This window comes from Marmota monax, unplaced genomic scaffold (assembly GCF_021218885.2).
Source record: "Marmota monax isolate L192 unplaced genomic scaffold, Marmota_monax_Labrador192_F-V1.1 WCK01_AAM20220418_F8-fsc00031, whole genome shotgun sequence".
Classification (NCBI taxonomy): Eukaryota; Metazoa; Chordata; class Mammalia; order Rodentia; family Sciuridae; genus Marmota; species Marmota monax.
In genome coordinates, this window is record NW_026695197.1 from 13,641,442 (window position 1) to 13,668,842 (window position 27,401).

Sequence of the window (27,401 nt, forward strand, 5' to 3'; positions counted from 1 at the left end):
GAGATGAATAAAACTCAGTGTGTTCCTCCACTAGGGAATGTTGGGGTGGAGAAGTGCTTTGACTTTTGTTTTATATATATGTGGTAAGTGAGTGTGTAGACCATAGATGGATGGGTGGATGGATAGATAGATAGATATAAAAAAAAACTGGAAATAAAATAAGCATTAAAAGAACAAAGAAACACTGGATGCAATAAAATTAATATTTTAATTTACTAGGAAAATTTATGTGGCCAAGTGATCAGCCAGCAGGAAAATATATATTGTCCTGATATTCTCATCTGTATTAGGATAAAATAATTTGTGAGTACAGAATTTCTAGTTCTTTGTATAAGATTGGCAGGAGGCCCAAAGGCCATCGTTAAGCAAGCTCTGATGACAACTACAGCCATCAAATGAGTTCCCTGAAGTAACCCCAGGTGAAGGTAATCTGATTTATAAGTTGAGCCCAAAAGGAGTTTTCCTATGACATATCTGAAGTCAGTGCCAATTTTCCATTTTGTATTCTCATCTCCAACAGCACATCTGAGCTAACTAGAGACACTCTGTACGTTTGAAATCAAGTTTGCAGTCTACAATTCTGGTTTCATCAGGCTCTTTGTAGGTCAGTGAGCTCATCATTTCAAAGAGTTCTCTCCCCTTGAGCTTCAGAGCTCTTGTCAATGAATGTAAGACACTCCTGAGCATTAGTGTGTCACTCCAGCTGGCAAAGTCACCTCTGTCATCGCTTGGGTCCTTTCACAAAGATTGCAAATCCCATTCACTTCTTTAGTATTGATAAAATAATGCTGTTACTCAATAGGTATATTAAGGTGCTTGTAAACTTTCATCTTCAATAACTAATCAATAAGATGGAATTAAAACATTAATCTTTATGTTTCATTCAGTATTCATAGGCTTCAGTTCTTTGTTTTTATGTGTTAGGGACTAACATCTCTGATTCTAATGACTTTCAGGCCTCCAACCTTCATTCAGTACCAGGGTACCTTCATCCATTAGTGAAGATATGCACATTACCTAATCTCTCACATCTGCCCTGCAAAGACAGGTACTGGTTCTAGGTCTTTTGCCCCAGGCTACATATCTGGTAATAGATGCAGTATTTGAATTCAAATCCAAGGCTTTCTTTTCTTTTCTTTTCTTTCTTTCTTTTTTTTTTTTTTTGTTTGTGGAATAGGGCTTGAACCCAGGGTGTTCTGTCACTGAGCCCCACATCCCCACTACTCTTTATTTTTTAATTTGAGACAGTGTCTTGCTAAGCTATTTGGGATCTCCTTAAATCATGACTTCGAACTTGCAATCTTCCTGCCTCAGCCTCCTGAGTCATTGGGATTAAAGATCTGCTCCATTGTGCCCTTCTGAATATAATAATTCCTATTCTTCAATAGATTCCTCTGTCATTGTTTCTGAATTTGACATCCTTGACCTAAAAATCCAGCCTGGGCCAACACCAAGCTAAATGGCAAAGTGAGCTGTGTCCCTACCCAGATCCCTACACTGCTTCCTTTTTACTGTTTTCCTACTGCTTTATCTTTTCTACCATCAGATTTGAAAAATTTGCATTGCAGTTAAAGCATTCATTACATTTTTAAAAAAACCCATTCTATTCTTATTATATTTGAAACTTTCAAAAAGTCAAGTGGGAAGGGAGACTGCACATCTCCAAATTTATAGCAGTGCAAATTGAAATCAAAGGCAGTAGTTCAGTGACAGGTTTGACATAACCTGTTGTTGCTTATTTGCTCTCAGGACTGACTCTTTCTCCTATCATGTCTTGTATATTTTTCAGATGGTTCTTTTTGCCGAAGTATGATAGCCATGCAGTTTAGTGACCAAGCCAGGATACTTTGACAATGAAGAAATATTCCATTAATTATTAATTCAGGACAAGAGGAATAGAGCAAGAGCCTCATATAAACTCTGTACAAAAGAAGATGATCACTCTCATCTTCATGAACTTGCAATTCTTTTTTAAAAACAATTATTGTTATTAGCAAATTGCCAGGTGACTCATGACCACTTCTATTATGTATAAAAAACACTACGTTTTTTCAGTAATTGGTATAATAGTTATCATATATCAGTTTATTATTAGATATACATATACAAGAATCAAAAAAAACTTTAAATATGTTACTTTGGGATTTTGATTTGACTTATTTATTTTATATATACTTAAAATAATAATTATGGAACTATTTTATTGTATTTTATAATTTATCTTTCTGATCAGAAGCTAATATAGTCTTTTATTCTTAGAAACTACATAATACTTATCATGATAATCATAATAATGATGACTAATATTCGTTGAGCAACTATTAACTCCTAAAAGGTCTAAATGTGTTCTCTCAATCCCCTCAATAAAAGAAGAAGCAAGTGTTATTGTCTGTATTAAAGAGATAGAAACTGAGGAATAGAGAGTTTTTGTAAATTTATTGTCATGCTACGGTGAAGTCCCACACATGGGCTCTTAAATACTATGAACCATTATCTCCCCTGCCTGAGAAAAACAGGTCATACCTCAACCACCCTGTTTCTTTCACAGGTGAGCAAACAGAGGCCATAGGGCCTGAATTTTTCCTAAAAGTCTCCTGAATAATAAGCGGATGAGCTATGTTTAAAACCCAGGTGCTTTTTATTTCCAGTCTTTTTGTTCTCTCTTTTACCCCACAGTGCTCCATGAATAATAGATTCATTTTAATCAACACAATAGCTCACTGAATCATCCTCAAATCTTCAACTGAAGTCTCAAAGCCTGTAACAACTATACTCACTGCTTGTGCCCCTTAACTTCCTCTTCTTCTTGCTTTCCTTCCTCCATCTTTTCCATTTATTTTCTAGTGCTTTCTGACTTCCAAAGCCAACATGCACTGGGTGGCCATTCTGAGTCCTAGACTAAGCACAGTACTGTTTAAGAAACTGGTAGTCCATGGAGCATGCAGAGCTGAGTCACAGTGACTGTTAACTTCACCATGATGATGTGTGCAGAGAACAGGGAGCATCTTCTGGCTCTACCAATGAGGATGGAATGAAGGGAGAGGGGCCAGGGAGGAGGAGTGAGGAAGAAGGAAGGCAGAGGTTTTCTTGAGGCCATGAAGAATGGAAGAACAGGGTATCTGTCTGTCTATCTATCTATCTATCTTCTATCTATTATTCTTTTATGATAAAGAACAATTAGTGTATATTCATGGGGTTATGTGATATAATCAAGAAAATCAATATATTATTCACCTTGCCAATTTATTATTTTTTTGATAATAATATTTATTATTATTATAATAAATAATATTATAGGATTTATTATTATTATAATCAATAATAAATAAGGATGTTAAGAATCTATTATTTTAATAACTTTGAAATGTGTAAAACATTATCATTAACCGTGGTCACCATGTTGTGGACTAGATCATTAAAACTTATTCCTTTGTTATAATAGAAACTTAGAATCCTTGGATCAATATTTGTCCCTTCCTCATCCCTATCTACCCTCCCCATTCCCTGGTAACTTGATCTCTTTGAGATTTTAGATTCTAGAAACAAGTGACATCATGTAGTATTTGTCTTTGTGTGCCTGACATATTTTGCCCAGCCTAACATCCTCCAGTTTTATTCATGTTCTCACAAATGACAGAATTCTCTTTTTTAAAAGAGTCTTTACAGTATAGATATTATAACATATACCACCAAATGCAAAGGATCCTAAGAGACTACTATGACCAACTATGTACCAGCAAATTGGATAACTTGGAAGAAACAGAAGAATTCCTAAGCACATGCAACTTACCAAGATGGAATCAGGAAGAAATATAATAGCTTCCAACAGAAGGCTTGTAAAGGGAATTTCTGGGGGTGGGGGGCTGTGCTAGGGCTTACACACGACCACCAGGGCAAAGCTTGGATGCCACTGGAGAGAACAGAGGCAACAGATATTGACAGTCTGTATGTCCCACGTAGGATTCACATTTTAACATGAAAGCTGGTGATGGAGACCATTTCTCTTTCCACTAAAGGTATTTTAGAGCCACCCAGCACAGGTCTAGGCACTACACTGACCAGTTAATTGACATGCAAAGGGAGCCTCAGGGAGAGCTGAGGGCACAGAATGAGAAGCCTGAGATGAGATGAGGATGATGTGCCTACACATAGCTGAGGGGAAGGAAGAAGGAAAAGGCACACTCAGTGGCTTCTCAAAGATGATTGTGAGAAAGAACACAATTAAACAAGTTCAATGAGAGCCCCAGTCTTCCTTCAGGTCAGGGACTTTCCTGAGCTCCTCATTATTTCCTAGCAGGTGGTACAACAGCTGGCCCTGAGTAGGTGTTCATCAAACAGGTGAAAATAAATCATTTATCTTCATAATGATTAATGGTAACACTTGGATGTGTTTCAGTATTTGCTTATTAACAAACACTATTTTGAGCATTGTACATATATTAATGTTAATAATTGTCAACATAATCCTATGACTTCCCTCAGCACCTGCCTCTTCCTTTGGCACAACTCAAGTATTTTATTTTTATTAGCTTTAATTACTTGTGACTTTACCTTACTTGGTGCTACCCAAAGTAGAAGTGTGGTTATTTCTTTTCTTTGATTGAAGGGTACCTGTATTCAGTCACACTGTAACTGAAGAGAGGTCACAGTATGACACAAGCATCCTTCCTCAGACCTCTTTCTGATATCATCTCCATCCCCTTAGTTTCAGACAAGAATATGGGAGAGTCTGTCTCGTCGCTCCAATAGTACAGATAATATTCATAGTTTTATTGAATGATTTTTTTCTTTTTACTTTTTCTTTTTTAACAACCCTGCAAGAAAGTTACTGCAATCACTTGATGATTCTTAAAGTAGTTGTGCTAGAGGTCATTTGCCTCCTTCAGTTTAGCAGCCACTGAGTGTTTCTGGAATCACAACCAATGAAAATTATACTGGCACTACCTTTAAAAGTCAGTGCTATAAAGTATAAAAGCCTTAGGGCTGGGGATGTAGCTCAGTGGTAAAGCTCTTGTCTAGCATGTGCAAAGCCCTAGGCTGATTCCAGTACTAGGGAAAAAAAAAGTATGAAACCCAAAGGCAAAAAATCAGAAGAGCTGAGTTCTAGTTCAATATCTGCCACATAATAGCCATTTTATCTTGAGCTAAACTGTCTCAGATTCTGCATCTCTGAAATAGGCATATTACTTCTTATAGTTCTTAGAGGAACTTTACAAAAGCAGGATAAAAATTATGAAGACTTTCAAAATGTTAATAATGTCTATTAATGATTTATACTCTGAGGTGTTGGGTAAAATAATGATGCCTAGTTACAAGTTCTTTAATGTTTAAATATTTTAAATAAATTGAATTTTTATAGGCAATAGTATAAGAAAAATGTAGTCAAAAAACAGATAAAAATGCAAATTTATCTCATCCCTTCCATGCATGAATATAGAAGACAAACCCTAAAGGGATAACTTTATTATATAAAGTTGCCCCACCACAAAAGAACTGATAAAATTTAGGACAGGAATAGAAACAAAGTATACAAAGTTGAAGCAAATTATTTGATCATAGATCATTTCAAGATTTTCATTATAAGCTAATAGCAATATTCATAATGAATTTCTTATGTAATTTGTCCATGGATGTTTTCTTGAACTTGAACTGAACTTTGTTGAGCACAGTGCATTTAGTCAGATATATTTATTATCATTTCCAGAGTTTCCATTCCACTTTGCCTGGATTATTATCAAACAGCCACACTGAATTAACTGAATACCCAGTAATCAACCAACAGAAACATGGGTCTTATCCATGTCCATTGTTTTTCTTTATGAAGTATTCATCTCTAACAGTGCAGTCTAAGGAGCTTTATGTGAATAGTGTATGTGAATGTGTTAACTGTGGAAAGTGTAAGTGGCAAAGATTTTATCTTTGATTATTTTGGGAAAATACAAATGAGAGTGCACTGAAAATATAATCAACTAAAAGGTGATCAGCACTTCTCCTGAACAGTGTATTTTGTATGTATTTTTAAATGAAGTTTCCAAATCCATCCTTCTGAATTTAATGGTAAATGAAGAGAATCTATTTCCATGCATTCTCATATTTAAATTAAATATTTATTCTGTTCAAGTCATCGACCTGGGCTGAGAAATAAGACACAGATGCAGTCCTTACTCTCAAGGGTTTGTACTCTCCTTCCTGGGGGACACTGCACCACACATGCAAATCTTGAGACAATGGCATGCTTTTTTATTTTTTTTTTCCTCTCACCAAGACCATTAAACTTTATTAAATTCTTAACTAGAAATTTGATTATCTCTCTTGGCACTTCAACTGTGGATTTGCTTTGGGTGGTATAAAATATGAGCATATTTAATCCATGGAGAAAACAAAGTGTTGAATAATGCAATTTTTATCATGGTTCCATTAACTTCTGGTAAATGTAGCTATCAGCATAGGTCATAATCTTCATTTGGACCCTTTCCTGCTACTGGGACTGAGAACGTGATTTTCTGGGAGCCACATGTGCCTCAGAGCCTCAGAAGAAAGAAGATATACTATAGAAAAAAATTACATTATATGCTCCAAAGACAAAGATGACCTTTGGATTATTTTTATTTAGGATTCTGAAAGCTACTGAAACCTATCCTTGCCCTTGCTAATTGAAGCAAGATTTCATCTTTGTTGTTTAACCTTTTCTTCTTTAGTAATGCTTAACAAACATGTGATGAGTTCAATTTTGCCTTGGATCTTAGCTACGTCTAGGTTTTTAAGCATAAGCAACATGTTATAAGTAAAACAAATCCAAGCCTTCAACTCACTAAAATATGTATATTTCAAGTGATTTGTTAGTCCATATGACTTACTTCTGAGTAAGTTTAACGGTACTGGTGGTCAGAATAGGCACAGAACTCTTCTACCTGCAGAATCATCTACAGTTGCAGTATTAGAAATGTCCCTACTCTCTAAGATACTGGGATCTCCAAAGTACTAGCATGTCCCCCACCTGAGTGATATTGCTAGAGAACAAAGAGACTCTTTGAATTGAGATGTTCATGCATTTACCCCACCCCACAACAAATAAGTGTTTTAGTGAAAGCTCCATAGATGTCTAACTCCTTGATGCCCCAAGATGAAGTTCTTATAGTAAGATTTAGCATCCAGATTATTTGCACAAAACAAAAATCTAAGATTTATTTCTCCATGTTCAAAATGAAGTAATGACCTCTCCCTGACCAATCCACCAACGTAGGCTTTGAATGAGATACCTTAAGATATTTTGTGTTAATATATTCTTATTCCCCAAAATCTGTTTAACCAAAATCAAGTTGGTTTTCTCACCATGTAAAAGTGGCAGATTAAATTCTCCCTAAAGACAGAGGGTATGTTCGAGTTTGCAAGACCCAACTACAGTCTTGAGATTAACTGAGGGTGTTCTGGAAGCATTTTAAATACTGAGGCAAAGCAGGTACAGCATCAAGAGGAAAATTGACAAAAAAAAAAAAAAAAAACAACTCCCACTATCAAGAAAAAATTTTAATGAAATGTTTTAAAATGTAAAGTTAATGCAAATTTTTCATGAAAATTTTATATCAAAATTGGTATTAGTGCTATTGTTGTTGTTATAGTTCATTTTGCCTCAGGTTCCAGTTTGCCTCAGCATGACTCTGATGAAAGAACAATGAAGTCCGAGGAAATTTGAGTAATTATGTATAGTCACAGAACTGCATATTATAGGAGTGGGATTATAGAGGATGAGAATTTACAGGATTTGTGTTGGAGCAGGAAGTGAAACACCTGCATATACAGCGACTTCAAATTCATCTCCCTTCTGCTTTAATCATCAATTAGTGTGGTTCTCTGGTCATATATTGTGTTCTGTATTTCCTCTTTATCTGTTTTTTGATAATATAATGGAATTTTAATTACTTTTTATTGAGTCAATTGGCATTAGAATGACTAACAATAACCGTGAGGACAACCGGAGGTCTATAATACTGAAAAAGTGGCATTGAACTTCATATGGAAATACATTTAAGGAAATTGTGTTGAGACTACAACTTCCTTGATTGTATAAAAGCTTCCCAATTAATCAATGAATAAACATAAATATTGTGGAATGACATATGGAGAGATACTATCAAGGAATGGGAAATAATAATTCGAAATGTCAGACATAAATTAGCAAATTGTTGTTCACATCAATTAGAAAAACCAAAGTGGCAAATTCAGTTTAAAAACATAGAAAAGTACATAAATAAATGTAAAACTTAGTATTTAGGAGTAAATTTGCTTAAATTGCTGGCTCAAATGTTAAAAGATAAATGTAAACTTCATTTTAAATTCAATGCAATCATGTTATCTAAGCCCAAACAGTATAAGGAAGATTATATATGTAATATCTATCTGTGTATAACTTCGTTCACTACCTGATTTGATAAATGGAGCAATATTTTAAAGATGCAGATTCTAAGTATTTAACTCAATTGCCATGATAATTTGATTGGTCCAAACTTTTAACATTTTCTGAAAAGAAAGTACAGTATTTGGATGCTATTTACTATATATCTTTTCCTTCCTCTAATATTAAAGGTGAGGCACGTGAGAACAGGAGAGATTTGCTCCCTTAGCTCTCTGTTAGAAGATTCGGGATTCCCAAGTGACAGTGAATATTTAAACACATCAATGTCTACATTTACAAGAATTAAAGCTTCATAGAGGCATTTGCAATCAGAAAAAAAAATCTCTCATGGGGTGCATGTTTAGGGCAGATAAAATTCTCCCCAAAAACAGATGGTATGTTTGAGTTTGCAAGACCCAACTACAGTCTTGAGATTAACTGAGGGTGTTCTGGAAGCATTTTAAATACTGAGGAAAAGCAGGCACAATATCGAGAGGAAAATTGACAAAAAGCAAACAAACAAACAAACAAAAAACTCCCACTATCAAGAAAAACTTTTAATGAAATATTTTAAAATTTAAAGTTAATGCAAAATTTTAAGAGGCAGCACAGCTAGAGCAGAGAGAATATTTCACATTGAAGAGGAAAATGGAAACAAGAAAATGAAGGGCTGAATATAAATACTCATTTATCAACAAGTGTTTACTTAAGGTCTGATACAAGGTCTAGGGAAGAACATTTGCTAGAAGTCTGAGTCAGCACCAGCAAAACAGACACACATGAATTGAATGGAACAGTAAAATAGTGACCTATTTGAATTTTCATGGTCTGTATATTAGTAATTCATGGAATCCAGCCAGGGACCATGTTCTCTCTTGTAAGGTTATTAGCACAATCACTTGAGATTTAGAAGGGACCAGACCTCCTAAATTCTAAAAATAAGATTCCACATTTTCAAGAAGAAAAAAGCATTTTCCGGTTATCACAGAAGTATCGTGAACATTATTTCATAACATGTCAGACTCCTGTTCAATTGTCAATATACATTTATACTCTCCTCACCCTTCAAAGAGACGTGTCAGCAGGCACATAGGAGGAGGTCATGTACACATTATGTTTTAGTGACTGCTGGAAAGACATCCTTGCTTTAACATCTCTCTTTGTACCATGATATGTGACCTGATTTCAGAAAATCATATTATTTTGAAGATAAAAGATATTTTAACTAGAATTACCTACTATGCTGAGTGGCCCATTCAGAGATGTTTCTTGTATTTTTATTCATAACTTCTAGGTAACATACATTATTTTGTATGTATCAAGTGTTTCAAACTAAAAAAAAAATATATATATAAAAGAATTAAATCCCAGGAAAATTACTTAATATATTTGATAAAATCATATGTCACTGTTATTTGAATTTTGATTTCTCTTGGAATGTGTGATGATACAGATGAAATCTAATGGAATATTAGAAGCATGTAATAGAAGAATGGAGAAGTGAGCTTCATGCTAAGAAAGAGATATGTCTTTTTGCTATGAATAGATCATACTATTAGAGTCAGAAAAAAATCACTTTAACAAATACATATCTAGTGTATTCTTAGTTTGAGAGATAAAGAAATCAGTGATAGTATAGAGTAAGGTAACTAAATATTGCTGTATAGTATTACCACATGGAAATCATGATTGTATCTCGGTGTCCAGGTTGCAGCCCAAACTAGACCAAACTTAAAACTAAGTGCCAAGGCTTCAGTATTGTAAAATTACTACAGGTGATGCCAATGCACAAGGACATTTGAAGAAAAGTTTGGTGCTCAAGCTTGAGCTTATTTCTATAACATGAAAAGAGCTTGTTAACATACAAATTTGGGGGCCTCATTCTCAGAGTTTCTGATTCTGATGCGCTGGAAAGGCACATGAAGACTTGCATTTCTGACAGTTTCCCAGATACTACATTTGCTAAGGACCAGGGAACCACACACTTTGAGAACTATTGGCAAGGATTATAGAGTACGTAATACTAGACTTTCATTTCAAGGAGTTTATACTATGGTGAATAGAAAGGACATAGAGAAAGCATAATACAGTCTACAAATAAAAATCCGTTAAGTGTTATACAAATAATACAGACAGCAAAAGTTAGAAACATTGAGAAGAAGACCAAAATACTTAGCATGAATGTTTACCTCCAATTACTTAAAGGATAAGTAAAATGCAATTAAATGGAGAAAATTCTAGAAGATTATTGAAAATGAGTAGGATGAGTTATGGGAAAGTTAGGTTGGGATGAATAAAGTGTAAGGGAGAAAATAAGAAGGCCCTTCTGGTTGGAGCAAGGGGTTTTTACAAGAAAACAGTATTCACTTTGGGGGGCTCTTCTTGGGAACCAGTGCTGGAGGGTTTATAAAGAAGACTAAACACACAAAGTTTATCCACCAATCAGTGAAGAAACTTTCAAGGACATAAAAATGTGTTGCAGGCTCTTTATTATAGCATTCTCCAAGGGTGGGTATCCAGCCAGGCTCCAGTGAACTCACCATTACATAAATCAAAACTGAAATCCTGTCTCTTGGAAAACCATTCATCACTTTCAAGAATGAGACATTTTTAATATCAGCAAATTAAACACAAATGGATATTAAAAACTCCTACAGATGATTAATCAATAAAGGTGGAAGCAGAAGACCTTATTAGTTAGATAGAGATTAGCTGGTGTATCTCAAGTGCTAGCTATAAACTTTGAAAATTAAAAATGATTGCACATGACTGGAGCGATGGGAACAGCCCAGAGACATTTAAAATGCATGACCTTCCATGATAAGTTCACATCAAACAAAACTGTGAAGCCATCCTGGGTTCCCCAGTTCTCCTCTGAAGTCTTCTGATAGTAAAATCTCATTGTACAAGAAGTTTTCCACATAAGAAATGAGAAAGAAACTCACACTGGTAGAAGATGTACTAGAAAGTCCTTCCCTGAGTGTTCAGACTGTCTCATGGTAGTGACACTGTATAGGGAAACAACAATTAAAAAAAAAAAAAGAGCACAAATGTGTCTTCTCCTTTCTGGGAAAAACTCGAGGCTTATGAATCAGAAGCCACCTTCTTTCCCAGAAAACATGTTAGTAGATGTTACCTTTAGTCTGCATCCTGCTAGGTCATTTTCTCAGGATTGTATGAATGTTTTGTTTCGTTTTGCCTTTTACCATGTACACAGAGATAGTAGTTATTATAGGCAGGGAAGCAAAATAGAAATGCTTTCCTGTGAGGAGAAATGAAGTCATTTAAGCCTTGGACAAAATGGAGAAAATGTAATCTTCTGCCTGAGGACTGACTAGTGTTTTTTTTTTTTTTTTTTTTTTGAAAATGTTAATTGTAACAATAGCAACAATAATAACTAGTGTTTATGTAGAATTTCCAGGTTCTACTTACAGCAGTTTATTCTCAATAGTTCATTGGAAGCCTCTTCCTGCACACAATGAAACGGCACCCTCATATCATCCCCATTCGACAGAGGAGGAATCACATTCAGAAATGCTGAGTACCGAGTCAAGTTCACACTACTATGAAGCAAATGAGGCAAGGTTTGAATGCTGGCTGCAGGATCCCACATCTTTGCTCTTACACACACACCATGCTTAACAAACTCAGCCTTGAGAACTGATTGGCAGTATCATTATTGGGGATGAAATAGAGAAGCAGGAAGACAACATCTGGGCTGTGCACACTGGGAAATCTTCCATGTCACCAGCATGTGACCATTGCAGGAATGGCCCAAATGATGAAGGAAGGAATGAAGTTTTTATATTTTCTATGTTGGTTCTAGATAAATCATCTAAGGAAAAATAATCACGGAAATTCACACCACCAAGCTCTACTCTAAGGCTAAGATGATTCTACTTTCCTGGTTACTTGCCTCCCTTTGCAACTATGTTACAGTCTTGAAGGTGGGGTCTGGGGCTAATCCCAAGTGTTGTGTTTCTGGTGCTCAGAACAACAGTGGAAAGCTAGAGCTAGGCACATCTAAATTGCTTGTTAAAGGAATGAAATGTGGTTCAAACCTCCTTAAAAGAGGGAGATTTCCAGAATCACTCTGATCTATGAATATGCTTTCCTTACTCTCCTTCCAGTTAGAAAATGTAAATGTAAATTTGATTTATTCACTCATATTGATGGACACTGAGAATTTTAACTTGGAGCTATTGGAAATAATGCTGCTGCATACATTCTGGCCATGTGTCTTTGTTCACACATATGCGAATTTCTGTAGATTAAATATATATAGCTAGGAGTAGAATTGCTAGATCATATGGTGAACTTATGAATTTCTTCATCTTCATACATAGTACCAAACCTTTTTGCAAGGGTGGTCATAAGAATTTACTCTCTCATCAACATTCTAGTCCATATTTAGTAAGTATTGTTACTCTTTTAAATTTTGGTTATTTTAGCAATGTCTCGTTTTAATTTTAATCTAGATATAAATGTCATTTAATATAAAGAGATGAAGATATATAAATCATATTCAAACCAAGGGACAGAGTGAAATATTCTTCGAAATTAAAGATGAGAAGAAGTCAGAAGAATGAGCCCTGGTTCATCAGCAGTAAGAGATCAGGAAGAAGAGGAAGAGCCAGCAAAGTCACTTGCCTGAGAAGGGGCAGAACTGAATTTCAATACATGTCTATCCATCTTCAAAGTTCAAGCTGTTTCAAACATACTGGGCTGTCTCAGGATGAAACTCAAGAAAAATGCAAATAAGTTTAGAGATGCAGACAACATGTGTACTTGTCAGAGCAGAGTATTTTATGCAAAAAAAATGTTTTCAATTTGCTTTTCTGTGATGAAGTAAGTGGGAGACACAGTTTACAATGGCAGAAAAATATGAAACTTCTGGAGGATGAGTCCAAATTAATGGCAAAACTGATGACATTAGATTATTTAAACTCATTCATTATAAGCAAGCAAGTGGCAATAAATAAGTAGCTAAAAAAGGGGGAACATAAAAAAATCTCTTAAACCTAAAGAAAAATGTTGTCTCTATGATGTTTTGTTGTTGTTGTTTTTTAAACATAAGTCACAACTGTAACCCATTTAATAGATTTTACTTTCCTGATTTTAGAGCTTTCTGGACTCAGGAAGAAGTGATGACTTCTGATTCTATGAGTATTTGCATTTCTCAAGACGTCTTCCTTTTTCTAGAACAGAGGTTATCAAAATTAAAATTAACTCATGGTCAAGAGTGTGTGTGTGTGTGCGTGTGTGTGTGTAGTGTGGTATTTTTTGTTTGTTTTTGTGTTTTTACTATAGTGGGAAACATAAACTCTTGTGGCTGATTCAGGGTTCACCGTCATCATCACAGTCTACCTCAGTGGCGATCAGAGTTGAGCAAGCAAGAACAATTCACTGAAATCTTAATAAGTGTTTTTAACTCAAAATCACGGAGGTAAATGTTGTTCTGCAGGTTCATTCACTAAGGTTTTCCAAGAATATTTCATAAAACACTCTTCTGTTCCTCCCTTCCCCCTAGGTAGCTCTATAGTGAGAAATGGTTTGGGAACTAAAAGATGAGTTATTTCCAGTATTTCATGTATTTGGCCACCAGCTGTCTCAGCTTTTGGCTTTCAAGAAATGTGTATGCTGCTGCTCCTGAATCTAGAGCACCTGATGGCATGGAATCACTTTTTACAATGTGGCAGTTGTATCTTACTTCTAGAATTTGTCCACAGAACTACTTTCATCTATTAGTGTTACTGATTCTACTTTCCTGGTTACTGGCCTCTCTTTGCAACTATGTCACAGTTTTGAAGGTGGGGCCTGGGGCTAATCCAGTGTTGTGTTTCCAGTGCCCAGAACACAGCTAGAGCTAGACACATCTAAGTTGCATGTTAAAGGAATGAAATGTGGTTCAAACCTCCTTAAAAGAGGGAGATTACCAGAATTACTCTGATCTATGAATACACTTTCTAAATATAGGATAGGCTTGTGTACCTTTGAATTTATTGTCACCAAGACTAATCATCCCGCCTGAACCTAGGTACTTTCCAAGCCACAGCCCTTTCCTATGCTCACAGACCTGACACTTTTCTCTCTGTGACAGCTTTTTTCTTTATATCCATTGGTTCTTTATATCATAAACTGTGAAAGTATCACTTAGTTTTATTTTAGTATGTATGCCTGACATCTTACACTCTGTATTTCCTGAAAGACAGAAACGGGAAAATAAATTAAAATTTTGAGGATTTACTACCAGGGGTATCATGAGAAAAGAAAGACAATATGAAATCTATTTCCTACACAACAGGAATGTGCAATCAAGATGGAAAAATAAAATATAAGGAGATGGTAAGTTTAAAAAAAATTAAGCTTTAAATTACATTTCAAGACCATGTAACACATGCTAGAAGAACCTGTGCAATTGTCAATAGTGATGAAACAAATAATGATCTGAAAGAATTGTAAGCGTTACAAAGGGCAGAAATATGTCATCGACCGTGGTAGGAAGAAGGAGGAAATACTTGTGCAGAATCTGGATAGACAGACAGACTAGACACATTGAGGATGAGCAGGAAAAAGCTTATGTTGAAATGGCAGTGAATAATACAAGGGAGAAGTTTCAAGATTTGGGGAAACAAAAATGAAGAAATATGTCTTCAAGGAAGATTCAGAGCTGGGCGGATGGTTTGGGGTCTTTACAGAGTCTTTCTAGATCTGTGTAGAGTTCACACTGAAAGAGGTATAAAGAAACACACACAGAAACAGAAAAAGGAGAAATACAATCTAACAAATTATATTATACCAAAGCCCACCTCAGATGATATTTCCACAGCAGCAGAGCTTTAATAACTTCAATTCTGAATCTCTTCATTTGTCATTCCCTTGCCAGGGTGCTGTTCACTCTTCATTCCAGCCCCTCACTGACTCTTCTGGCTCCTGACATGTCTCTGTTCCCTTGTTTCCAATTTTCAGCCCTCTCTGGCTTGATTCCTGCTTCATGCCTTGCAACAAGGCAGCCCTCCCCATTTGACTGGCATGGGAATGCCCTTCTTCATGGATGGTTGACAGATAATCTGACCTGGCTCAGGCATCAGGGGTTCTGCAGGCTTTCGATGTCTGCCTGGTGGCAATGGGTGGGTTGTGAGCAGAAGAAGTAAGCAAAATAGGTTTTCAGGACCATCAGACTGAGAGTGGCAGAGAGACCAGAGAGGAGTGGGATACAGGGGAGTGTTAAATGATGGTAGTGGAGAGCAATTAGTTAAAGTTTTTACAATTTCAAATAAAAGACATTCCCCATGGCTCTAGATAGGGTCAGATTTATTCATTGAAAAAAAAAAAACCCTGAAAGTGTGACTGTAATTTATTATCACTTCTTTCTTCCATCGTTAAATGTGACTTTTTACCGAAATGTAGCAGTGATGATAATATAAAGAATAAGGGAAGGTCTTATTGAACAAATTGTATTAAAAATACACATATTGGGAAGATTCATTTCTGTCCAGATTCAAGCACAAGAACACTCCATAAAAATCATAGTCCCTCTAAACAGGCCCTTTGTGCTCATGGTATTAGGAGATTATTCCCAAATCCTTTCTCTAACAGGCAACGGTGTGTGTGTGTGTGTGTGTATGTGTGTGTGTGTGTGTGTGTGTGTTTTACGGGTCTATTAAGGTGGATAAAGGAATTGTTTATTAAGGTAACTAGCAAATCACCATTATTATTGTCACTGAAAATACCACTCAAGAGGCCAATGCTGATAGTAATCAATATAAGGATAGAGAGTAAGAGAAGACATAGAAAATCTGGATACACAAAGCAGGTGTACAATATTCAACCAAATTGCCTCATTTTCCTAAAACCTATCTGAAAGATCTGTCTCTCTCCCCCACTCCTCTTTGGTCTCTATCTCTACAGAGATAAAACATCTTAGGTGAAGATGTAAAAGGAAAAAAAAAAGGAGAAAAGGAGAGGGAAGAAGGGAAGAGTTTTAGTAAAGATGTGATACTTTGGTGACTAGTTTTCAATTTTTATCAAAAATATTTAGTATTTTCCAATACTGTCTACCCAAGCAACTCTCTTGAGATAATTTAATTTACTGCCATTAATGTTGAAAATGGAGACTCCCAAGTGCTTAAGTAACTGACGCAAGATTACATGCTGTTAAGTGGTAAATAATTAAAAGGAAATTTCCATTTATTTTACAAGCATTACTTAACACTTACTATATTGTCAGGTTTTGTTCTTAAAATTCTGTGAGGGTCATTGCAGTAGTTGACTACACAAATATGAATTTTCTATAAAAGCAGTTTCATGACCAAAGACTTCCTTGCCACTACCCTTACAACTTTTGTAACTTGTTAAAATTCTTTATGGGAGGTTCCATTATGAGATCACAAATATTCTGCACCATATCATTATAGTTCAACTAAAGACATTTGCTTAGGATGTAAACATTTTGTTTCCTTTGACTGCCCTCTCAGGACAACATTCCCAGAAGGCCCACCCTACCTGTCAGCTTCCTATCCTTCATTCCTACTGCAGGGAGAATCAGGCACACACTTCTATTGCTGCAATACACTTGGCATTGGCAGACACTGAATTTCCTGTGTGTGTGTGTGTGTGTGTGTGTGTGTGTGTAGAGACTAGAACAGGTCAACATCCCTCTGCTGATGCTATGCTGTCAGCTGGAATGTGGTGATGGCAGACAGAAAAGGCAGAAATGATGATCTGATACAGTAGCCAGCTAGAGCACTCAGCTGATGCCTACTGAAGGTCCAGAAGAACAGATGGCACTGCTTGTTCACAGTCATTGGACACCTAGTATTTATGAGCAAATCCCAAGAGCTTAAATTGAATTCATTGTCAGGCTTTGCAAATAACAGCCAGATTCAGTGATAAGAACCCCCTCCACCTGTTTAAGCAGTGCAGAGGACTGCCATCGTCACTGCACATATCACAATCCCACCACATGACAAGGATACACACACACACACACAAACACACACACACATAATCATTCATGGGCAGTAGCCTGCTCTCCAGTAAGGAGAGGGATATTTCATGTTGGTTGATGGAAGGTTACATGGCCTTTTGGAAAAATAGACCCAAGGCTACAGCTGAGCAGCTAAACAATTGACGAAATGCATCACTCTAACTTCCTATAGCTCCCATTACTTTCAAAATACCACGAGTACTGCTCTATCACTGTACCTACAACATAGCATCTCTATTTTGTTTATGTATTTTTTAAATCCCAGTAGACAGGGCTCAGTAGAGAGTTGAGTTTGTGGCTAATTTTTTTTCTCATAATTTAGGGTTTTGCACTGGTATAGGGTCTCACACCCACATAAACACATATCTTTGGTTCCTGTTAAATAAAGGGACAAGGTAGGTACTTTCCATTTGTGACACATGGCTTCTATCAATTACTCTGTACTGCATATAGAGAAAACACACTTCCTTAGATAGACTGGCACCTAATAGATTTTGAAAGTCTACCTGATATATTCAGCAAAAGGTTTATTTTGTCGACTTGCATAGTTTTAAGTTTTCAATAAATTATTTTAATTGCTTTCCTAAAGTCAAGGGGATTATTGTCCTTTCTCTATGTGGTGGAGGCACCCAGGGGTCTCCCAATGTGTAAGAATATTGCTTTTGTTGCCTCCATGTTGCAATTTTGGTCACAATCATCACATCTCTCCCTGCTCCATCCCATAAAGTTAACACTCCATGTTGTTTGGGAAGAAGATTAAGGTTTTCAAGAATTTTGATTGATATACATGATTAATTTTTAATATCTAAACTACATCTGTGAAGATGGAGCTGAAGCTGGAACTCAGGCTCATAGTACAATCTCCTCCAAGAAAACAAAGTTAAAGCTCTCAGGTAGGGAAAATGAAAATACTGTAAACCTTGAAATTAGACATATATGTATTTGTAGCTTAGATTTACCATTTAATATTTCTATGTCTCTGGGCTGTAGGATTTTCTCCCCTGTGGGACTCAGCTTTCTCATCCATAAAATGCAGAATGTAATATATCTTCACAAGATCAAGGTTAGGAGTAAATGAGGCAGATGATGGTGAACATGTGAATGGAAGACAACAAGAAGACGTGTGTAGTTTAGGCATAAACACATGCTCATTCATATCCTGCCCCTTTCTCTCAGAGCAATGTAGAGCTGTACTGTTTCAACAATTTCGTATTATAGTGACTATAATCTTGTCAGCACCTTTTGCCAGAATAATGCTTTCAATTACTTCTTGAAAAGACATACATGTATATTTGCATATACATACATACATATTGGGGGAGAAGTCAATTGCTATAGTAGTATGTATGTGTATATATGTGTGTATTTTTGGCAGGGGGGGTGTACCAGGGATTGAATTCAGGGGCACTCGACCACTGAGCCATATTCCCAGCCCTATTTTGTATTTTATTTACAGACAGGGTTTCACTGAGTTGCTTAGTGCCTCACTTTTGCTCAGGCTGGCTTTGAACTCAACAATCCTCCTGGATGGCCCTATTTTGATTCAGATTATTCTTTGTAAAAATGGGCCTCATTTTTTCATTCTGTAAAATAGAGACACTTACTCAGATTCTGGTAAGGGATACATATAAGCATAAAATTCACAAATTCCTTACCTGCCACTACTAGTTCATTTGCAAGGTTCATTTCCTTCGCATTCCCTCTACAGTAACTAGTATAGGCTTGTTCATAGTATATGCTCAATAAAACTCACTGCTTATTCATGGCTTGAAATTTCTCATACATAGTACATTTATTCATACATATCTTTTAAATCTTTTGGGAATTTCTATTTCAATATTTACAAGTCCAATTCACCATACTATATTTTGCTAAAATATGGATAGAAAGATAATAACATATTTTTTTAGTAAGGATAGAAAATTTCCAAGATTTTGTTCATTTAAAAATTCTGGTTACAAGTTGGGGTATAAAATTATGCTTATAGTAAAGTGAGTTTCACATCTATGTTCAAGGCTGACTCAGATATGCCTCTCAAAACTGGAAAAAAGTTGAGACTTGTGCATCTTTGTTAGCTCCTAAAGAAGAGCAGATATCTCCTGAAAATCCTTGCATGAGACCCACTTGCCTGCACAATACCTTGACATTCCTCTGTTCCTCCAGTTCTTCAGAAATATGAAAAGTGACTTTTAATTTTTTTTAAATTTGTTTTAATTAGTTATACGTGACAGTAGAATGAATTTATGCACTTTGATATATCACACATAGATGGGATGTAATTTCTCATTTTCTGAGCATGCATGTTGTAGAATCACACTTGTAATGTAGTATATATATATACAGCAATAATGTCTGTTTTGTTCTACTATCCTTCCTATCCTCACATCCCCTCCCCTCCCCTCCTTTCACTTCTCTCTACCTAATCTAGGGTAAGTAACTCTATTCTTCTCTAGTGCCCCACCTCCTTTAATGTGAATTAGCATCCACATATTTAGAGAAAACATTCAGACTTTGGTTTTGTGGAATTGTTACTTCACTTAGCATGATACTCTCCAGCTCCATCCATTTACTGGCAAATGCCATAATTTCATTTTTCTTTAAAGCTGAGTTATATTCCATCAGATATATCTATCTATAGATAGATAGAGGATAGATAGATAGATGGATAGATAGATAGATAGATAGATAGATAGATATTACATTGCTTTATCTATTCACCTATTGAAGGATACCTAGGTTGGTTCCACAGTTTAGCCATTTATGAATTGAGCTGCTATAAACATTGACGTGGCTGCAGTACTGTAGTATGCTGATTTTAAGTACTTTGGGTATAAACCAAGGAATAGCTGGGTCAAATGGTTGTTCCATTCCAAGTTTTCTGAGGAATATCCCTACTGCTTTCCATAGTGGTTGTACCAATGTGCAGTCCTACCAGCAATGTATGAATGTGCCTTTTTCCCCACATCCTTGCCAACATTTATTGTTGCCTGTATTCTTGATGATCGTCATTCTGTCTGGAGTGAGACGAAATCTTAGTGTACTTTTGATTTGCATTTCTGAGATTTTTTCATGTATTTGTTGATCAATTGTATTTCTTCTTCTGTGAAGTATCTGTTCAGTTACCCTCACCCATATATTAATTTGGTTATTTGTTTTTTACTTTTGCTTTTTATTTTTATTTATTTTTTTGGTGTCAAGTGTTTTGAGTTCTTTATATATCCTAGAGATTAATGCTTTATCAGAGATGCATGTGGTAAAGATTTTCTCCCAATCTGTCAGCTCTCTTCTTACATTATTGATTGTTTCCTTTGCCGAGAAGTAGCTTTTTAATTTGAATCCATCCCATTTCTTGATTCTTGATTTTACTTCTTGTGCTTTAGGGGTCTTGTTAAGGAAGTCAGATTGTAGGCTGACATGGTGAAGATTTGAGTCTACTTTTTCTTCTATTAGGTACAGGGTTGCTGTTCTAGTGCCTAAGTCTTTGATACATTTTGAGTTGATTTTGGGGCAGGGTGAGAGGGAGAGGTTAAATTTCATTTTGCTACATATAAATTTCCAGTTTTACCAGCATAATTTGTTCTGTAGGCTATCTTTTATTCAGTGATGTTTTTGATACCTTTGTCTAGTATGAGATAACCATATTTATGTGGGTTTGTCTCTGTATCCTCTATTCTGTACAACTGGTCTACAAGACTATTTTGGTGCCAATACCATGCTGTTTTTTGTGACTATAGCTCTGTAGTATAGTTTAAGATCTGGTATTGTGATACCTCCTGCTTCACCTTTCTTGCTAAGGATTGCTTTGGCTATTGTGGGTCTCTTACTTTTCCAAATAAATTTCATGATTGCTTTTTCTATTTCTATTTTCTATTTCTAAGTGGGGTTCATCCCAGGGATGCAGAGTTGGTTCAACATACAGAAATCAATAAACATAATTTATCATATTAATAGACTTTAAAAAAATCATATGATCATCTCAATAGATGCAGAAAAAGGATTTGACAAAATACAGCATAGCTTCATGTTTAAAATACTAGAAAAGGGCTGGGGATGTGGCTCAAGCAGTAGCGCGCTCGCCTGGCATGAGTGCGGCCCGGGTTCGATCCTCAGCACCACATACAAAGATGTTGTGTCCGCCAATAACTAAAAAAAATAAATAAATATTAAAAAATTCTCTCTCTCTCTCTCTCTCTCTCTATCTCTCTCTCTCTCTCTCTTAAAATAAATAAATAAAATAAAATGCTAGAAAAACTAGGGATAGTAGGAACATACCTCAACATTGTAAAAGTTATATATGCTAAACCCAAGACTGTCATCATTTTAAATGGAGAAAAATTAAAAGTATTCCCTCTATAACCTGGAACAAGGCAAGTGTCTTCTCTTTTACCACTTCTATTCAACATCCTTGAAACTCTAGCCAGAGTAATTAGACAGAAGAAAGAAATTAAAGGGATACGAATAGGTAAAGAAGAACTCAAACCATCACCATTTGCCAATGACATGATTCTATATCTAAAAGATCCAAACAATTCCATCAGAAAACTTTTAGAACTAATAAATTAATTCAGCAAAGTAGCAGGATAAATAATCAACACCCATAAATCAAACGCATTCCTAAACATCAGCAATGAATCCACTGAAAGACAAATTAGAAAAACTACTCCATTCACAATAGCCTCAAGTGAAACAAAATACCTAGGAATCAATATAACAAAAAAGGTGAAAGACCTTTACAATGAAAACTACAGAACACTAAGAAATAAATTGAAGAAAACCTCAGAAGATGTAAAAATCTCCCATGCTCCTGAATAGACAGAATTGATATTGTCAAAATGGTCATAATACAAAAAGCATTATACAAATTTAATTCGATTTCTATTAAAATCCCAATGACATTCTTCATAGAAAAGTGCCTTTTAAAAAAATATTTTAGTTGACTTGAAATCAAATACTTTAACCTTCAAGAAAAGGTTAGTATTGAGGTCAGTGCCTGAATATTTACATACTGATAACACCATATAAATCATAAGAATAAAGTCCAAGGGCAAGATGTGATTCTATCACAGTGAAACACTTGGCCCTAAGGACAGTATTTTCTAGGAGTGAAATTGTAATATGAATAAAATTCTCTGGAGAAATAGCCAAGGATGCCATTTATATAATCAGTACAACCAAACTATTTACCATCTTTTATTCTTAACCTTTTCTGAGGGTGAGCTGGTTACAGTTGTCCTTCTCCCAGAGGAAAAGTAGAGTTTTATTCAAGTATTTAATTAGGAACTGGTTTCTTTTATATAAAGTAAAGGTGAAAGTAACCCAAGCCACTCCTCCAACCATTGTGTTATCTTGAAAATATTTAGATATTGCAATGGTAACAATGAGTAGTCATCACAAATAATATTGGGTGAGGTCAAAACAGAAGACATAATATCAGTATTCTAACTTCCTAATATCACAGCATAAGGGTCTTGCTGGAGGATGCTCCTAGGCAACACCTTCACTTTCCAAATCTGCATCCTTGGAATAAAATGAGGTGTGTAAAGACAATCACTCAGTTCCCACATCCCCCACCTCCTGGTAAAATAAGAAAACACTCTGCTAGCAGGCAAAGGGGACCCATTGGCACATAAGCTATTGTAGACTCTCTCATCTCACCAGCTCTGGCCATAGGTTTTGTTGATGGCCTCTAGACTTTTTTTTTCCCTTAATCTGTTTCTTTTCTCAGATTTTATTCCCACATAACTTCCTTTTATAAATATATATTTTTAATTGTAGATGGACACAATACCTTTATTTATTTATTTATTTATTTATTTATTTATTTATTTATTTATATGTGGTGCTGAGGATGGAACCCACTGCCTTACACATGCCAGACCGGGTGCCCTACCACTGAGCCCCAGCCCCAGCCCCCGCAATAACTTCTTTCTCATTGTATCTGATGACCTGTTTTTAAAGCATAACTTCATTTTCATAGATTCTTTTCCCTTATCCTTCCTGCTTACTTCCTCCCCCCCCAATCATCATCTATTTTGATTTATTTCCTCCCAAGCCATTATATTAACAAAGAAAGTTTTTTTTTTTCATTTCTTGTTCATATATTGTTACAAAGCCTTTCATTTCACATTTCTTTCCTAGAAGAGATAAATAATTTTTCTCACTTAGGCAACCTCTTAGCTCCTATCACATCCAAATCTGCCTTTTTTTTCTTTTCTTTTCCTTTATATGATAATTCCTTTGGGTGCAGCAGGGGAGCATTGGGGTGGCTCAATTCCTTGTCTCTTGATAATTTTTTCTCTGCCTTTTCTGTCCACTAAAGTTACTGTCTTTCCCTCATTTCCTCATTGCTAAACTTTCTTACTCCTTGTGGAACCACCATCAAAATTATTAGCTTTGGGATTTCTTCTGCAAGAGTATTTTCCTTAACTTTGAATCTTTTCATCAAGCAGTTAAGTATTGAATAGTTTTGATAGAGTTTGTCCATGCTAACCTCACTTTTCTTTTGCCCTTTGACATGTCCAAACATGTATTCTCAGTAGGAAATCTTATGTTTATATAAATAACTATATATCTTTATGTTCTAATGATATCCATAGGCCCAAATTATCTAACATATATTCATCCTCAAACATTACTGAATATCTCTTTCTTTAATTTGTAATACTTGGTCTTTTAAGCTCCTCATGAAACCAAAGCCCTGATGACTCCTGATCTTTATGTATCAAAAATAAATTACCCAGTCTTGTCATCACCTCATTACCATCCCACATCCTTTAATTCTTGTAGCTTGTCCTTTTAGTTCCATTGACTAAAATGCCTGGTTGGCTCACCCTGTATGTGTCCCACTATTCTTTAAACCACAGTTACTTTCAAAACACCAACTTCCCTCTTGGTTCACAACCCACACTTGCTATGTCAGACCCCAACTAGGAAAAGGACACTGGGAAGCGCCTAGTGAAAGAAATACCACAGTCATCCATGAGAATCCCTAGCCAGTGTCTCTATCTATCTGTGTGATTAGTTGAATATTTACAGCATTCCTTTCCTGATGTGAATATCTTTTCTTTTTTTCCTACTTTTTATTTTTCTTTTTTTTTTTTTTTTAGAATAGGAGCAGATTTTTTCCCAGACCACGAATATTTATTATCACTATTAATTTTTAAAAACCATGTAAATTAAGAGCAAATATCACCCGCATGAGATAAAAGGAGAAAATCATCATCTTAAAGTTCTACATATCATGACTGTCTCTCCAATCTCCTGACTCATCAGCATCCCGTTAACAATCTTTACACTTCTAAACATCCTGCCAGAAGCTCCCTGCCGCAGCCAGACCCTAACAGCACCAGCATTACTATCATTATTTTCCACTGTAGAGTTTCCTGCATAGAGGTCCCTCCTTCCCCAGCATTTGGTGTTAAAACTTACCGCTTTTACCAACTCCCCCTGCTCCCAGCATTACCACCTTGTACTCTCTGGACCCGCCTGTCGCGCTGCCCTGGGAACAGCTGGCTTCATTTTCTACCTCCATCTTACCCGAGGAACTGGAGGAGGGAAAAAAAAAAGGAAGGAAAAAGTCACCCGTGTCAGGTGCTTGCTCAGATATTAAACAACTCTAAAACTGTGTCAGAGGAAAGGTTTAGTACGAGCTAAGAACCATCAGCATCAGTCTGGCTGCTGGTCCTCTGCTGTTGCGGGTCTCATAGCAACCACTTCAATTGCTTCCAATAAAAACCTGGCTTTTACATCCCCCTCCTTCTGATCCTTCACTCTTTCACGTCTCCCACGATCTCTCTGGCGCGCTCTCTCTGTATTTTCCCCCCCTTCCTCTTATTTTTCTCCCTCTTCCGTCCTCACTCTCTCCTTTCTTGTTCCTGCACTCTCTCCTTTCCTCCCCTGCACAGACGCACGTGTTAGATGCACATGTATATAAGTACCTTCCTGGCTGCGCTGCTAGAAAAGAAGTGAATCCGCGAGTTAATGGGAGATGCTGTCTCACTGGCAGGCTTCAGTCGCTAGAGCTACAAAGACACTATTTTCTTTTTTAACCAGCCAATTAATTAGGAAGAATTTCCGCTATGTGTATCCTTGCTGTTTATCACAGTTCTTCCGCACAGTTGTCATTCGTCAGAAGGGATGCCACTGTTTTGTAAGGCAAGACAAAGAAACAAAAACAATAACAACAACAAAAAAAAAAAAAACACCCAGTAATTCAGGGCACTTAAGGATGAGTCTTCAGAGTTGTTGAAATAATACCTAGCTAACAGGGATTCTTTTGGCTCACTTGACAGTTGTAGTTCCAATATTGGGAGGTAATTGAATTAGGTCATTGTCATGTTTGAACACGGATCATCCTTGTTTACACTCAGTTATTAGAAACAAGCTAGAACATCAGGACCCTGTCAAGCATGAAAGAGATACACGATAAATATTTTTGCTGACAATTATGGTAGCATAGAGGATCATGAAAGAATATTTTTCAGATGCCCAAAGTCCTGCTTCTGTTTTGAATTCTTCTAAAGCTTTAAGATCTTCACATTTCTCTGAAACAGCTTCTAAAATACAGAAGTCTTAGGATCATATAAATAGTTTGCAAATGTTTTCCCCTAGTCTGTGGCCTTTCTTAATAATCTTTTAAAAAGCAGGAGTTTCACATTGTACTGGAGTCTAGTTTATAATATTTTAAGATTTTGTGAACCTACTATCTGATTTTAAATGAAACTTTTCCCAGTGATTCTATTACAAATTTTCTTGACCCTTTCATTGCAAATTCGCTCACGACTATGGATCTCTCTGTCACCTTTATATAGGTAACCTTGTCCAGTTTATGAATCTGGACTTAATTTTGCCTCTGAGCTATAGAAATGAATCTCACTTCCTCCTGGATGTTTCCAACATAATCTTGCTTGGGTCTCAACCTGGGGTATTTCTAAAGACACCACCCTCATTCTCAAGAAAGAAAGTCAGCATGACTCTCAATCTGCGGGAATGTCACCACCTCCATGTCCTAGTTTCAGTTCTTCCTCTTCTTATATTTGATGTCAATAACTGAAACAGTTCCATAACTTATCCACCCTGATCACAAGCTCCTGCCCTTTCCCCCTTCCAGACAGTTCAATTTATCCTACACACTGATGTCAGGGAAATTCACCTAAAATGTCAACCTACCTGAACTTGATGTACACACATTCATATATCAAATGCCTAAATAACACAAGTCAATGGCTTAACTGTCATATAGAGATACCAAGCATTTGTTCCAGTCTCAGGTTCCAGTGTGGCCTTTATGCTCCACAGAGCAGAGGCAGGCAATATGAGCTGTTCATCTTCCCTGTCCAAAACTATCATTTCCATCATTGCATCTAAAAGAACCTATAGCTATATTGTAATTACTCCCTGATTTTTAATTGAAACTTTAGTGTTCTATGAAAGAATACATATGAACAATAGCATTTGGCTTCAAGGTCTTCCTGGGTTTTGTTTCTAATTCTGCTAAAATTCTTATGACCTTGAGCAAATTGCATGCTTCTCTAGCTATTGGTCCCACCATCTGTTACTCTGTTTTCCATGTCAGCCATTCTGATTTGGTGGTAAAGCACAGGAATTGTCATGCCAGCTGTGTCCTTGTTCCTGTTGTTTCGCCAGCACACTTAATTTGATATTGGTTAAGAGAAAATAATACATGGAAATGTCTTCACAGTACATACATTAATGGATTTCCTAATGTAAGTGGGTAAAGTGAGAGGGAGTTTTAGCTAGTGAACTGAACTGCTTTTCAATTGTTAATGTTATCTATTCGTATTCCTCCCTGGAAGTCAATAGATTTTTTTTTCTATTAATATGAAAGGAACTCCCCCAAACACACACACACACACGCCAGCACGAGCGAAAAGTGGGGAGACTTTCCTAGCTATAGCTCTCTTAGTCTATTGCATTTTTGAAATTCTAAGACCCTCTACCCAAGAACCTTTCCCTGAAATCCTAAATTCCATAAAATCTGATTAAAAATGATTAAATTTT

General features: G+C 36.1%; 1 protein-coding gene across 3 annotated transcripts in view; it reads right to left on the reverse strand.

Moving 5' to 3' along the window:
- The window catches only part of Rit2 (Ras like without CAAX 2), a 337,844-nt gene extending 312,445 nt beyond the window's left edge, over positions 1-25,399 (reverse strand). For 2 of the 3 annotated variants that reach the window (XM_046428463.2, XM_058573941.1), the window contains exon 1: positions 24,810-25,162. In XM_046428463.2, the coding sequence (XP_046284419.1) occupies positions 24,810-24,912 (103 nt within the window). In that variant the 5' untranslated portion in view covers positions 24,913-25,162. Of the gene's footprint in view, positions 1-24,809; positions 25,163-25,318 lie in introns of those variants that run through there. The other variant, XM_058573940.1, reaches the window with a different exon arrangement.
- Between the last annotated feature and the right edge of the window lie 2,002 nt (positions 25,400-27,401).